At 41.7% G+C, this 16266-nt stretch overlaps 1 protein-coding gene across 1 annotated transcript in view; it reads right to left on the reverse strand.

Moving 5' to 3' along the window:
- Positions 1-4112: 4112 nt before the first annotated feature.
- Positions 4113-16266, reverse strand: part of Gmps (guanine monophosphate synthase) — a 44982-nt gene continuing 32828 nt past the window's right edge. The window contains exons 12-16 of the mRNA XM_078043526.1: positions 11871-11996; positions 11015-11130; positions 6243-6373; positions 5200-5372; positions 4113-4235 (exon numbers count right to left, since the gene is read on the reverse strand). Of these exons, the coding sequence (XP_077899652.1) occupies positions 4134-4235; positions 5200-5372; positions 6243-6373; positions 11015-11130; positions 11871-11996 (648 nt within the window). The 3' untranslated portion in view covers positions 4113-4133. The remainder of the gene's footprint in view (positions 4236-5199; positions 5373-6242; positions 6374-11014; positions 11131-11870; positions 11997-16266) is intronic.

Here is a 16266-nt window from a genome sequence, read left to right on the forward strand (position 1 = left end):
TGGGGTGGCTGCAGCACAGGAATGGACTCTCCTCTGAGGGAAAAGTAAAAGGAGTAGGAAGAGATTCAAAGAGGCCTGTTCAATTGTTGACATTCACACAGGTAATTATCTCAAGCTGTCCCAAAAGTACCATAGGAGTCTGCCCTATGACATAGCATAGGCAGAACACCCAGAATCTGGCCCCTCATCTGAATGGATTTAGCTGAGACCTTTGGGAAGACAGTCCCAGCAGCCTACATTTCTCACTTATAGGTCTGACTAGGATTTGAAGCCAGAACTAGACAGGCCAGGTGTGTCCGTCAATAACAACTTATTCCAACTGTGAGATTTATGACTGCAAATGCTTAGGCTTCACCCTGAGGTTCTAAGTTAGTCTAACTGGAGGTCTGGATAATTTTTTGTTTTTTTTTTAATTTTTCAGGTAGTAATAACAGGCAACCAAGGTAGAGATCCCTGACTAGCAATTCAGGAGTATTAGGGCCCTGACATTCCACTGCCATTTCCCCACAGTGGGGAAGACACCCTGGTTGCTGAACCACCTGGTATAGCCAAGTCACCTCCATAAGGACAAAAGGGTGCATCCAAGAGGGGATGCATCCATCTGTGCTGTTTCCAGTTACATCTGTGATATGAGACAGGGGAGGGAGCATCCACTGGGGTGCTATCTAAGGCCAGTCTCACCAGATTTCAGTGAAAATCCCAGAAACAGTGAGTTTGTCAAGCAGTGTACAGGACTGGTGTGGAAGGTGGGAAGGGGCAGGGTTCTGACACTGGGCGTGAAGATATCAGAGAAACTTCTAGAAGAGTGCAATCTCATGAAACTCACATAGTCCAAAGAGGACTCTCACTTCAAAGCATTTGTGACTGACATCTGCACAGAGAGCTTCCTTCCAAGCACTGCCTTAAGGGCTGCAAAGTTACCTCTTCAATGCAGAAAACCAAAAGCCTGGACTGTGGCTGTGCCAAGGGCTGGTGCTGAGGAGGGGGGAATTTTACTTGTCCCAAGGCCCAAGCATACCCTCTCAAAAACATGCTTTCAAAACACACTGCCACCAGGAACATTCTGATGGGTTCCCAAGTGGTCATGTGTTGCTGGTCTATACAGAATCGTCAAAAAATGACCAAAAAAGAAACAAATGACTTGTCCAAGTTGACACAACTGTCTGATGATTTCTGCATATGGTACTTTGACAGAACAAAAAGTTTATTACTCCGACTCTGATGGCAGAGTGGCCTGCTCCCCCTGAATGGCCTCACCTGAGAAGGAAGTCCAGGTGTTCTGAAACAGGTCATCAGGAGGGAGGCTGAGACCCAGCCAGGAAACCAGCACGTGCTTGTCTGGCCACATGCACGCAGCTACTTGAGATTATGGAAGCTGAGAAGACAGCAAACCTGTCTCCCAGGCACACCTGAACACAGCTTCAGAAACTACGCCAGGTTTTACTGCTAACATAGCTGATGATCCTCTATGGGCAGGACTGGGTACTTTGTATTTATTTTAAAAATGATTTTGTCTGACAATCTTAGGAGCAAATTATATTGTCATTGACCTGACATCCTCTAATAGGTATCGTGTGTGTACACCAGGGAAGTGTCCCAGGTTGAGGTGAGCACAGATATGAGGCTATGATCTGCCCAGGATAACTAGTGACATGCTTGGAGGCAGGAAGTCACCCTAGCATTGGCCAAAAACAACCCATCAAGTAATTACGTTTATGTAATTTTAGGCGTCAGAAAACACTAATGAAAGGACTAATGGGACTAAGGAAACCTGACATTTAATTTTTAACTGGGGGCTGGGGATGTGGCTCAAGCGGTAGGCTCGCCTGGCATGCGTACGGCCCGGGTTCGATCCTCAGCACTACATACAAAGATATTGTGTCCACCGAAAACTAAAAAAAAAAAATTAAAATTAAAATTCTCTCTTAAAAAAAAAAAAAATCTTAACTGTATTAGGTAACCATTCCTGAGTTGAGCTTATTTCCTCAGCTGTAAATGGAACTGCAACCTTTCCTTTTCACGGTGGCTTGGTGAATACCGTGGAGGTCTGGGGAACACTGTACGGCATGAAGTAAGGTGTTGTGCAAAGGAAGACAGACATCAAATATTAGGAAAGTTCTGAATTCCAGGAAATATTTTCAAAAACTAAATCACATCACATGAAGGTGTTTTGGGGAAACCATCTTTCTAGTACTGAGGAGGATTACACAGGGTGGGGCGCAGCTCAGTGCTAGAACACTGGCCCAGTGTGTGGGGGCCTGGGCTGGATTCCCAGTACTGCAGAGGTTGAAGGCTTTATATAAAGAGGTGTTTATGAAGAAAATATCACAAAAACACAAAAGTGAGGCAAACTTAAAAAACTATTTTTTTAACTTCAAATTTCTCAAGGGTTCTGAACATCATTTACTATGAATGTCCAGGATCCAACCTCTGTGGTCACCTGGCCATTTTCACATCACAGTGGAACAGCGTTCTGTGGGACCAGCAGGGGAGGTGATCTTACTATATATTCTTTGTAATTCCCACTGTGTGCTTGAATACAAAAACCATAGAACATGTCTGCAATAGTGTTTTTTGTGTTTTTTTTTTAAAAAAACATCAACTTGTATGAATGCATGCTGGTGAGCATTTGATAGCTGGTCTATTCTAGCTCTAAATTCATTTTTAAAATTTCTTAAGACCAGGTCACTATCATATCCTCCCTTCTGGAAGGCTACTATGACTGACTCCTCAGCAGGATGGAGAATGACCCTTTGTGCTCTGCAGGAGATGCACACTCCACGGCCTTGGGCAAGGGTGTCTGCTGTGACAGACAGAACCTGCCATTGTCGGTCCAGCAGCAATTTGGCAAGGGTCTCTGGACCAGCCAGAATGAAAATATGACTTCTGCCACACAGAAGTTTTTTCTCACTCTGAATCCCAAACAAAATTTGTACCTGATTACTAGACAAGACCTAAATTAGGTAAGACGCAGAATTGAAGCCTATGACTGTAGGTTTCTGTCATGCTTATATGAATGCTATAAAGGATCAGTTTAACAGCTGGCAGCAATGGCCATCAAGCACACAGATTAGATGGGAGAAAGGATTACAAGGTTTGGCAAATAGCTTGCATGGGCCAAGAGTGGTCACAGACTGAGCAGCAAGTATTGCATCTGTTTAAAGAACGGACCTAAGAGGTCATTTTACAACTCTTTACTGGATGATGAAAGCATCTTCCTCTCTCCTCCTGGGCTGCAGGCATGCATCACGGCTTCTGTGCCCTGGGACTCCTCTGACCAACAAAACAAGGGTTTCAAGTCTCCTCGTGAGCTCCACCTGTGTTACGCTGGACACCACAACATCATGGAAACAGAAGACTCTTCAGGAGATGGAGCAGAAACTCCATGCAAGGCTCTGGGAGCAGCTGCACAGGCTGGGAGAGTTCCTTATCAGTTAACAGGCTGGCATGAGGAACATGGCACTGACGTGGAACAAGGGTTAAAAACAGTGAGATGGTTCATATACATTTGAGAACATTCAGAGTTTCTTCCTGCCCATAGCTGGGATGTCATAAAATCCTAATGTGCTTCCATAAATTCCAGGTGGTTTTCCCATTTCACCCACCGTAGCTTACGTTCAACAGCTCCAGTATCTTGTAAAAGTGGCTACTGGATCAGCCCACTTATGTCTTTGTCTGAGGAAGTTTGTTTTATCTCTTCCTTACCCTTTACAGAAATAATGTCACAGGGAAACCCAAATTCTCCAAAAGATACACACAGTCACACTGATAATCACTGGGTGTTTCTAACTCCTCTTAGAAACTGGCAAGGAGACAAGAGGCCAATCACCCACCCTCATCCACCTTCGTAGATAGAGACATCATAGCAACTGTGATTCTATACTAAGAATGCACAAGGCAGAGGCAAAAGCAGCACTGGCCTGTCTGGGTGTGGGCAATAGTGCCCAGCCACACTCTTCAGTACCTTTTGGTTATCCATAACTCCGCACTAGAGCTGCAGATCTTTGCTGTGGAGAACTTGGATGTGATGGAGCTGCTCCAGTAACTTTTTTCACAGTACTGAATGTTAATAATGAGAATGATTTCTAATCAATTTAAACTGCACACAGTACTTTAACAGAACAAAAAGTTTATTACTCCCACTCAGTAGTTCCTGGGGGCTTTGAAGTTAAATCATACATAATTCGAGAAATACCAGGAATCTTCTTAATCTCAGTGACCATCTTTAACACCACCTGTGATAAAAAGAAAGATTACAAACACAAGAGTCAGATTCCACTGCACATCCAACAGTCCCAGAGGGCGTGCTTTGCAATTTAACATTCAGATGTCATCTAGTTTTACTACCATCCTTCATGAACATGGAATGATCTCTGAATAATCTTACAGAGTGAACCTATCTCACTCTATAATAGATATTAGTGACTTCAAATCAGTACTACTCAGTGTAGTCCACGGACAGGTACTGGAAGACAAGAGATGCCCGCCATCAGTCCACAAGTGCCTACATATACAGTGACCTGACACTGCCACGGCACCCAGTAAATGGCTCTACAAGTCACTTGTGGCTTACACGTGCAACTCAGCCACGCAGGGGACACTGATGCACTATCATCAGTCACTGTAAAGTGCACAGGAAGAGAGGATGGCCTGGTCACTTGATTGGCCAAAGATTCAGCAAATTTAAGCCACATTCCCCACAAGCCAGCTATTCAGCTAGAACCAGGACCTCACATTAAAGTCTGAGTTTGATTTTCAGTTGCTATTATGTAAGGGGCTCCTTTGGCCCACTGTGGTGGAAAGACAGAGGGTGAAAGAAAATGATCAAAATTGGAACTGGAAGCATGACAGGCAAAGCCTTAGGAGGTTCACACCTGGCCATGCACCATCAAACCTCATCCTTACAAACTCCTCTTCACTCCCAGGGTTTCCTGCACTTGGAGAAGTACAGGGGCTGGCAGGATTAGATAAAACTGTAAATTACAGTTGGTGACTTTCTACATAGCAATCAGACATCTGCAGGGCATATTAAATTTAAGGGCCTTTTCTGCTGCCAAATATTAAATGGTCAAATAAACGAAGACAGGAAAAAAAAAGAGAACCAATCCCAAAAATATCAACTTCAGCACAGCCTATTCAAGTCACTGTATCATAGAATCATGAGGTCCTGAAATGCACATTAGAAAGAAACATGCATACCTCCACAGGGATCTCGTTGCCAGGTGTCGCAGGCACACCAGTCATGAAGTCACTTGTGATGAAGGTTCGAATGACCACAGACCTCTGGCATGAAGGCTGCTTCTGAAGTGGGTCTCGATCGAAGTGCAAGGGGGTCAAAATCACTGGCATCTGGCTGATTTTCCCAGAATACCCTAGGGAAACAGATATGCAGAACCAATCCACACACCAGGGAAAAGAACCTATTTCTGTGACTCCGCCCAGACAAGGTCAGCATGGGCACCCCCAGGCAGGATAGTCATCAGGCACTGGGTTCCTCCCACAGGGCTGCAGACTCAACCACAAATACAAATTCACCAAATTTAACCCGTGCAGCACAGTTCCAGAGAAGGGACATCTAGAGAGGGAGAGTGGATTCTCATCCAAGGCAGTCACGCCATGTCCCATCCTCAAATCCTGAATCCGCAAACAAGGACTTGGTGCTCCTGGGAAAAACCAGGAGGTGCCTCCAAGCTGCTGGGAACATCTCCATCGACTCAGGACACCTCATTATTGTAGTTTAAAACCAATAGCACTGTAACTCAGGCCTGACTAACCCACCTAGCACAAAGGTTTTCTTATAGGGTACATCAGAGCTTCATTGGGTTCAGTACCATGACAGTACTCAAGCAACATGCTCAAGGGTGACTTTACATAGCAAAATCATTTAGCAAAGCACGAAAATGTAAAAAGCATGGCACCGTCACAGTGTAAAGGACACCTGTTTACAGCCTGAGAATGGAGGCAGGAAGCGCTCTGCCTCCATCACACCTTGGCTGTTCTGGGCATGAGCAGGCAATTCAGACTTTCAGCTGCTCTGGCTGTGTCTGCAAATAGCCACAAAGGTAAACACATTTTATTTAAAGTAAACACATTTTATTTAAAGGCAACATCAATGAACTATCAATAATAAATCATAAAACAAAAGTATTAAAAATCAAAAGCTACATCCTCCTGCTAGATACCGTAAGGCCAAGCTTCCCAACACAGTGGGAGTGCAGCGGCCAGCAGAAGGAGCAACTCACCAGACTCCCTGAGGATGTTGTGAGCCTCAAAGTCGGCCTGACGCAAAGTGCTGAGCACCCCTGTTGTTAAGAAAGTGGGCGTCACGTCAGTAGGAGGTTCCTTAACTGGTGGGCCAAAGATGTAGACAACTCTAGAAGGAAAGGGGAAGTTCACGATCAGAGTTCAGTAGGAGAAGGGAGGCACAGTCCACCACTTTTCCACTTGCCTACGACCTCCGACTGGCTTCAGCTCCCAATAGCCAGGACCAGGACAGGCGCAAATACACCTCCTTCGGAGTGTGCCGCCTGGATACCAGCACTCCGTGTGCACGGGTTTATGTGACCACTACAACCTTTTCACATAATGTACTGGTTTGAATGTCCCCCCAAATTCATGACCAGTCAGAACCTGTGGGTAAAAACAGGTGTGCAGATGTCACCAAGACGAAGTCATATTAGACTTCAGTGGGCCCTAATCCAATGACCAGTGTCCTATAAGAACAGGGAAATTTGGTTTTGTGTTGTTTGGGGGGGTTTTGTTGTTTTGCTACAATGCTAGGGATCAAACTCAGGGCCTTCACCATGGTAGGAGAGCATTTTACCAGTGAGCCACCTCCCCGCCCAAGAACAAGCAGTGTGGAAACAGACACACACAGATTAAAGTGTGCCACAGGAATATGGAGAAAGACACTGGACTTTACTGTCACAAGCTGAGGACCAGCAAGACACCACCACATCCAGGACCACCATAGATGCTTGGAAGAGGCAAGAGCGGATCTTTCTCTGGAATCAACACAGAGAACATGGTCCAGCCAAGCACCCTTATTTCAGACTTCTGGCCTCTAAAAGGATAGGTATCTGCTAGGTTAAGCCCACCCAGTTTGTGGTATTTATTACAGGTAGCATCAGGAAATCAATACACATAGTTAACAAATAAATAGGTTTGTGGGAGACCAACCTCACACGTGACTGAGTCACACCCCCCAACTGGCTGCTGAGGTGCTCAGTCACAGAAATGTGGCAGAGCTTTCCCCACCCTTCTTGGGTTTGAGGGTCGATGTCTCGTGCATGGGTGTCTCTTGCTACAGCCTCATGAGTGAAGCTATGCTCACCTGTTATAACCCCTCGACCTGTTTAGATAGAATCTTCCATGGAAGTGCCTTGTGTGTGTATCCCCTTCTCTTACTGTGCCCTTGGGTGTGGCCTACCCAGATGTCAGTCAACCTGCTGACAGTGGAACCTGACCCCCTTGCCTCATTTGAATACCTTCTCCTCGATAAAAGGGGTCAGCGCGGGCTCTCGCTCTCTCTTCCTACAGACCCTTAAGGTCAGAGGAGCCGTCACAGCGACCTCAAAGGTATTTATGTCTCTTGTGTGGTTATTTTGCGCAGCCCAATTAGCCCAATTTAACTGGAGTGACCCCTGAGCCTTTTAGTCAAGTGAACAGAAACCTAGCATAAGTTCTTTATGGTAAGACTTCAGAAATTGTAACATGCTAACATGCATTGGAAAAGCTCGAAGGTAAGACCAATTTCTTCAACCTAGTTAGCCCACGTTTTTTAACCCCATAATTTCTTTTTTTCTTTTTTTTTTTTTAAGAGAGAGTGAGAGAGAGAGAGAGAGAGAGAGAGAGAGAGAGAGAGAGAGAGAGAGAGAGAGAGAGAGAGAGAGAGAGAGAGAATTTTTAATATTTATTTTTTAGTTCTCAGCGGACACAACATCTTTGTTGGTATACGGTGCTGAGGATCGAACCCGGGCCACACGCATGCCAGGCGAGCGCGCTACCGCTTGAGCCACATCCCCAGCCCCAAACCCCATAATTTCTACACTATTAAAAATGTCACTCAAATAGTACTTAGTATCCTGCTACAATTTTCCCAGAAGAGTATCTTACTGACACTTTAAGGAAATATCTGTTTGAAAGACATGAAGACGCTGCAAGTGTTAATAAGGGTTTGGAGCATAACTTGAAGAAATCAGGACCAGAAAATTGTAACAGCCCAAAGTGTGCCTTGCCAAGTCACAATCTTTACTAGAAAAACAAGAGGGAATCAGGCAGAGATCTGAGTGCACCCAGTTTTCCCTATGCCAACCACAGCCAGCAGATAACTGGTTCTCAGGCCAGTCTACCATTAGCAAAGAAAACAAAAGTTTAATAATGTCTTTGCTTAATATCCACATGCAGCAAAATATACAAAAGAAAACTTTAGATGAAAACTATCGCTACCCAACTACTTCACTGACTCCCTCCAAACACACTGTAGAAGAAGGTTTTGTCCCTAGAAAGTAAGCCATACCTCATGTAAACACTGTCACTCCTAAAGCCCGTAAAATATCACAAAGGAGAAGGGAACTGGTTGAGAGCCTCGAACCTGCACTTTTCATCTTCTCCTTTCCTACAGGAGAGGCTGCAACAACGGACATGAAAATAGATACCCACACTGTGCAGATGAGTAAAACTGGTACAGTCCCTCCATGGGCAAAGGTTCCCTTTCCAAATTAGGAAAAAAACATCATGAAAACAGAAAAATATTTTAAAATTCCAATTTCCAAAAAGGAACTTGGCAAAGCATGTAAGCCCACTGAGACTCAAGGGCTTGCTGGGTTCATGTTTTAAGATCTAGTTGTTAACTTGCTGACCTTTTTTCTTTTTCTGAGGGGTGAGAGAAGAAAGGTCGAGAAAGGAAGAAATAGATAAGGGAAAAAGTAGCACCTGAAAGGATGAAGCTTATAAGTAAAAGTGAATGTGCTTTAGCAAAGAACACAAGCATGAGAATACGACTACCACTAAATAGGGAAGAGAGGTGGGAGGGAAAACAGGGAGAAGGGGAACTGCACGGAAGATGGAAGGAGAACCTCATTGTTATTCAGAATACATATATGATGTTGTGATGATAAAAAGAAAAAAAAAGTGTGTCACATTAGATGGGATAGAGAGAAATGATGGGAGGGGAGAGGAGGAATAGGGGGGATAGGAAGGGCAGCAGAATAGACATTATGATTGATATATGTATACAGGTGACTCTATGACCAGTGTGATTCTGTAATCTATACAATTAGAAAAATGAGAAATTATACCCCAATGATATGAATTGCCAAGATCATTGTAATGTCATGTGTAGATAAAAAAAAAAAAACACAAGACATAATAAAAAACATGCTACTTATTAAAAGCAATCAGAAGACACTTAGAAATATGTTCCCCAGGTGCAGTGGCGCACACCTGTAATTGGTAGGCTGAGGCAGGGGATCGAGAGTTCAAAGCCAGCCTCAACAAAAGTGAGGCACAAAGTGACTCAGTGAGACCCTGTATCTAAAAAGAATACAAAATAGGGCTGAGGATATGGCTCATTGGTCAAGTGTCCCCGAGTTCAATCCCCAGCCCGCCCCAAAAAATAAAATGTTCTGACATACAAAGTTTATGGAGACTATTAGCATGCTTCAGAAGATAAATTATAATATCCCAAACAACTTTCCCTATAACTCCTCATAACTATGCAGACTCAGCTAAGTTAGTGCTAACGGGGAGTTTTCTCACTTCTATAGCAAACTTGAGGAAAATGAAACCCCAAGTGATTATTTTGGGTTGTTAACTGCCTAATACCCATAAAAAATTGCAAAGTGCTAACAACTGTGAAATAAAAACATTTAATTAACAATCCAGCACTAAACAAGTGACAATTTTAAACTGTAGGAGTATCGGGAATAGTCTATAAACCATCTGTTGGTATTTCTACTGTAAGACATTGATGTAAAATGAAAGGAAAAAAAAATCTGAAAACTGCCAATCATACACTTCAATGTTACTATTTAATGATATCTGCCACAAGCCTATTTCTTTTAACTTTCCAATCTGGTATGTAATTCTAGAACCCAACAAACTTTTTTGCAATCTCCCTTGAAAACAGCATGTTACCATGAAACTGAGTTCATACCATTAATATAGAGACCCATGTTGTGGTCCACACATAAGGTGTACCCCAGAAGCTCATGTGTGAGACAATGTGACAATGTTTGGAGATGAAGCATTCACTGGGTGTGCAAGCCTCAATACTCAGCAGTTAACCCACTGATAGGAATGGACTGGGCAGTAGCTGTAAGCAGGTGGGGGTAGCTGGAGCAGGCAGATCACTGCAGGGTGTGCTGCTGGCAGTTATGTCCATGAGCAGAACTCTTGCCTAGTGTCATGTCCTGAGCTGCTTTCCTCCTCCACCCTTGTCCACCATGATGTTCTGCCTCACCTTGAGCCCAGGGCATTGACCATAGACTGAACCTCTAAAACCATGAGCCAAAATAAACTTTTCCTCCTCTACATTGTTCTTTTCAGGTGTTTTAGTCACAGTGATGCCAAGCTGACTAAAACAACATGCTTTAAAACTACCTTTAATATTTTATACTAAAATTAAAATCCTTCCTATTTCTACTTTAAATAACAATAAATGAGGGCTGGGGCTAGGGCTCAGCAGTAGAGGGCTTGCCTAGCATATGTGAGGCGCTGAGTTCGATCCTCAGCACCACTTAGAAAATAAATAAAGGTATTGTGTCCAACTACAACTAAAGAAAAATATTAAAAATAGATAGATGATTACATTGGGATGATCAAAACACGAGATAATACTCAATATCTACTTAACCCTAACCAAAGCATATAACTGAAATATAAACAGAGTCACTAGCTTTTCTTTATCTACACTTGAACCTTTTGGTCTTTCATCTAATAAGAAGACCTTAAAACACTGTCCTTCCACGTACATCTCTGTGCTTCCCTCAACCCCACCTCCTGCAGAAGATACCTGTTTATGTTGTGACACATCCGAGGAATGAGTCGGGCAAGGAAGATGAGCGATTCCCAGTCAGGTTCATCTTTACTGGAGATTCCACAAACATAACTGTAGGACCGACAGTCACCCTGAAAAGAGAAATGTAATCCATCATTTCTAGTAGCTTTATAAAGCCAAAAAGTAAGCCAGAAAATGTTTTATGTATAGTGACACTAACAACATTTTTTGGTTTTGTTTTTTAAGAACATATTTACAAATAAAAGTACATTCTAGATGGTTCTTTAAAGATATGAAGAAATCTGGGGGCTGGGGATATAGCTCAGTTGGTTAAAAAAAAAAAAAGTGCTTGCCTTGCATGCACTAGGCCCTGGGTTCAATCCCCAGCACCACAAAAAAAAAAAAAAAAAAAAAAAGAAAGAAAGAAAGAAAAGAAAAAGGAAAAGGAAAAAAATGATGTGAATAAATCCCATATTAAATTCCACCAGTTTAAAGAGAGCACCATGGTAATTTCAAGAATTTAACTGAAATATGCCAGAGGTCCACTGGGATTTAATTCCAAATGCCTGCACAATTATGGAGAGCCAGCTTGCTTAATCTAGAAGACAACATCTACCAACATTTATTAGGTAGATTAAGAATTTAAATGGTAGACCAAAAAAACTTTAAACATTTACTTAAAAATAAAAAGTTATAAATCTTATAAACATTTACTTAAAAAGTTCACATCACAGTTGAGAGTAGAACAGTGGTTTCTAAACCTGGTGTAATACTTTCACATTTCATTTTCCTAAGCAATTCCTACTCCAGGATTAGTATAAGCAGCAAATGGCAGAAAAGTTCTGCCAGTCAGGGAACTCGAACAACTCACCTGCACACCCACAGTTTTAATGGGCAGCAAAAAGGCACTCAGGGAATGCAGGCTTGTAATCTGCATCAGCTTCTCCTGATCCTCCTCGGTCGTGCAGGCCTTGACTCTTTGTAATAGTGTATGAGGCTGAGAAGAGCAGACACAGATTCAGGCTTCCATCAATAAGGAATTCGTCCCTCACGCAGCTACACTGACCAGCTCCTAACAGGGCCCATGCGGGGCATCTCCTGACGTGCACATGCCACACACTATACCAGAAACTCATTCCTGAGAGCTGGGCCATGAAGGAGGGAAGCCTCAGGTATGAAACACAGACAGAATTTACACCACTCAAGTCACCAGCAAGTGAAACACCTAAGTCCAACTTGTACCTTATCCCTAATAACTTTTGCAACAAGATCAATTTTTTTTTTAAATATAGCTCTGTCCAATTCTTTTATTTGCTTGTCTTTCTCTACTTTTTAATTTCATTCCTCTCCAGAAATTAGTAATATCTTATAAACACTATACTTTTCAGATTTATTGCCCATAACTGACTTAGTAGAGATTAATCATTCATTCAAGCATCTATCCTGCAGTTCACATTTGTCCCATTTTTATGTCTATTTTCCCTTTTTTCACTCTCCTTTGAACTGGGGATTCCTCTTGGCTGATTCCCATTCACTGAACTGGTGTGTGTGGGTAATGGAGATCAAACCCTGAGCTTTGCACCCAGCAGGGTTCACAGCCCTTACCAGTTAGGTTTAACCCACCGAGGCCCAAATTTTCAATTCTATAAACATAATAAATATTCAAATATTACTTCAGTTGACATAAGTAGCAGATTTGTTGCTTGATTTAAGTTTCTACAGGTGTTCTACATCTGGGACAATGGAACAAAATGAATTGAGGTTAATTCCTCTATTTTAGTACTTTGTCTCAAGTGTTAACAGTATATTGAAAAAGAGAGTCATCTCAGTCCTGGCAAATAATTCAAGTATTTTTTTGATGCTTTGAATATTGTTACACACTTTTAAATCAACAACAAAAAGGAGAGAGATTTTTATTTTTACACAGACCATGTTTGTTTCAACTTTCCCATTTTCCAATTTCTTTGCTTACCAATCCTTTGCATATCTAAGATCTTTCTACTGGAATCCATCCCTCTGCTTCTTCTGTACTCAGTTACTTTAGATCAGTTGTTCCCAACCACCACTGCAGAGGCAAATTACATGGGATGTTCAGGTCTCATCCCAAACCAATTAAATAAGAAATCATAGGGAGATTGGCCAAAGAATACGGCAAAAGTTCTCCCCAAATTATTCTAATATAAAGCCAGGATTGAAAACATTGCTTTTAATTCCTCAACTAAGGGACTATTGGTAAGAAATTCTTCTTATCTGAAAATGACTTTACTTCGCTCTCTTCTTATAAGGCAGTTTAGCTGCATATCAGTTAATAAGTCTTGCTGTCACTTTGGCTTTCAGTAAAGGGGTCTTGCCTTTGTAACCGTCTCATCTTCTCTGCAGCTTCTTCCCTGGCAGCTATAACTTCACTAGAACACGCCTCCTGGGTGTCACCTCTGTTTGAAATGTGTTATGATGCTGAATCTGAGACACTGCCTTCCATCAGCTTGGAAAAATTAATTAATTCTTGTCTACTATCTCCTTCTCTTCTACCCATATTTCTTTTTGAGGACTAATCCTACTTTGGGGCAACTTCCTAATATCAACCTTTGAATTCATGAATTCTGTTATAATCCCAATTATTATTTTCACTCCTGGAACTGGGGTTTTTGTTTTTCTTTTTAATCTGCCCATATTTAGTAGCCAACCTCTTATTCCCTCTTCTTATCAGCAATGGGTTCTTTTATTTCTATTCATTTTATACACTGTTTGCTAATTTGGTATCATTTATTCTGCTAGTATTTCTGCTCTTATTCATGATGCCTTACTTCTATATGTATTTGGTAGTTTTTTGATAAGTATGGAGCTCTGTCTATGCGGATTTTTCAGCGACTAGCTGAAGACCATTTCAAGGAGAATTCAAATTACTACCAATCTAGGTCCACTTCAAATTAAAATTCTTATCTTGCAGTTTTCAGAACAGAGGTATAAATTAACACCCTAAAATTGCAGGACTAGGAGACTCTTCCACTCGCCCTCAATTTGGAGCTGAAGTGTTGCTCAGTGTGAAGACCTGATTCATTTTCCAGCCTTCATGGAACAGTTCTCCCATTGAGACGCAAATTCATAAATGGCAGCAATCAGCCAAAGCCCTAGATCACAAGGGATTACTGGCTGCCTTCAGAGAAGGAAACAGCTCTGGCTGCTTGAACTGATGCTTCCAATTCATTCCTGACTCAAAGTATTTTCCTTACTTTTTTCCAATACACATGAAAGAATGTTTTAAAATGCTTCAGTATTTCAGAAAATCATTTTATCTGCATCTAAGTCTCTGTAGAATACTTTCTTAGTCATTTCAGACATATTACTCTAAATTTTCTTTCTTCCCATTTTTATGATTATACACATAATGAATTCGTCTTTATATATTCATACATGACAATATAATTTGGTCAAGACTGTTCTCAGTAATTCCCCTTTTGCTCCCCTAATGGCCTTTCCCTCTGTCCTGTTCTTCCTTCTGAAAACCTACCCTGCTCCTGCTCCATGACCTTCCTTCCTTTCCAGCTTCCACACAGGATAGAAAGCATACCACCCTTAATTTTCTGAGGATGGCATATTTTGCTTAACATAATGCTCTCTAGTTCCATCCACTTTCCTGCAAATGCCATACTATTCTTGAATGGCTGAATAAAACCATGCGTGTACACACCACAATTTCTTTAGCTATTCACCCACTGACAGACATCTAGGCTGGTTCCACAGTCTGGCTACTGGGAATTGTGCTGCCATAAACATAGAATGTGTACATTCCTTAGTGTGATGACTTGGATTGTTTTAGATAAATACGGAGAAGTGGGAAGCTGGGTCACAAGGCTATTCCATGCTAGGCTTTAGAGGAACTTCCATACTGATAACCACAGTGGGTGTACGAATTTACAGACTCACCTGACAGTGTAAAATGTTCCTTTCCTCCACATGCTCTCCAGCACTTATCATTGTATTGGGTATGGATGGGACAGGAATAAACCTGAGGGTATCATATTACCACAGAGCTTCATCCTTAGACCTTTTCATTTTGAGATAAGGTTTTGCTAAGTAGCTGAGGCTGGCGTGGGACACACAATCCTCTCGTGCTACCATATCAAGCTGTTTTTTGTATTCTTGACGGCTATCATTCTAACTGGAGTGAATCAAATCTCAGTGTAGTTTTGTTTTGTTTTCTTTTACTAGAGATTGAACCCAGGGATGCTTAACTACTAAGCAACATACCCAGCACATTTTTCTTTTTTATTTTGAGACAGAGTCTCACTAAGTTGCTGAGGTCGACTTTGAACTTGCCATTCTTCTGTCTCAGACTCCTGAGCTACTGGGATTCCAGGCATATACCCCTACACCTGGCTCTGGCTGTAGCTTTGATTTGCATTTCTTTGACTCTCATGTAAGTTGGTCACTTCTATTTCTTCTGTTGAAAAATGTTTAATTATTTCATTTGCCTATTTATTGACTGACTTGTTTTTTAGTATTAAGTTTTTTTAAAATTCTTTGTATATTCTAAATATTATTATTAATACTCTACCAGAAGAGTAGCTAGCAAAATTTTCTCCCAATTGGTTATGTTCTCTCTTCACTTTTTTTTTATAGTTATAGATGAACACAATTCCTTTATTTTATTCATTTATTTTTAATGTGGTGCTAAGGATCAAACCCAGTGCCTCACATGTTCTAAGCAAGTGCTCCACCACCAAGCCACAACTCCAGCCCCACATTCTTGTTTCTTTTGCTGTGCATAAGCTTCCTAATTTAATGCCATCAGACTCACTAATTCCTGATATTATTTCCTCAGCCCAAGTCCTATTAAGGAAGTCATTACCTGCAACCATACTTTGAAATGTTGACTCTACATTTTCTTCCAGAGTTGCAAACTTTGTCGAATTTCTAGGTCTTTGATATATTTTGAGTTGACTTTTGTGCAGGGTTAAATAGGAATTTAGTCTTATTCTTCTACACATGGATATCCAATTTCCCCAGTACCCTCTGTTTTAAAGGCTGGGTTTTATCCAATGTATATTCTTGGCACCTTTGTCAAGGATCAGATGCACAGATGTATGGATTACTCTGTGTCTTCTATTCTGTACCATTGGTCTATGTGTCTGTTTTTATGCCGGTAGCATGCAGTTTTTGTTACTATTGCTCTGCAAAGTAATTTGAAGTTGGGTATTGTGATGCCTCCAGCATTGCTTTTCTGGCTTAGAATGACTGTGGCTATCCCTGCATCTTTTATTCTTCCA

This window comes from Ictidomys tridecemlineatus, chromosome 3, assembly GCF_052094955.1.
Source record: "Ictidomys tridecemlineatus isolate mIctTri1 chromosome 3, mIctTri1.hap1, whole genome shotgun sequence".
NCBI classification, from domain to species: domain Eukaryota; kingdom Metazoa; phylum Chordata; class Mammalia; order Rodentia; family Sciuridae; genus Ictidomys; species Ictidomys tridecemlineatus.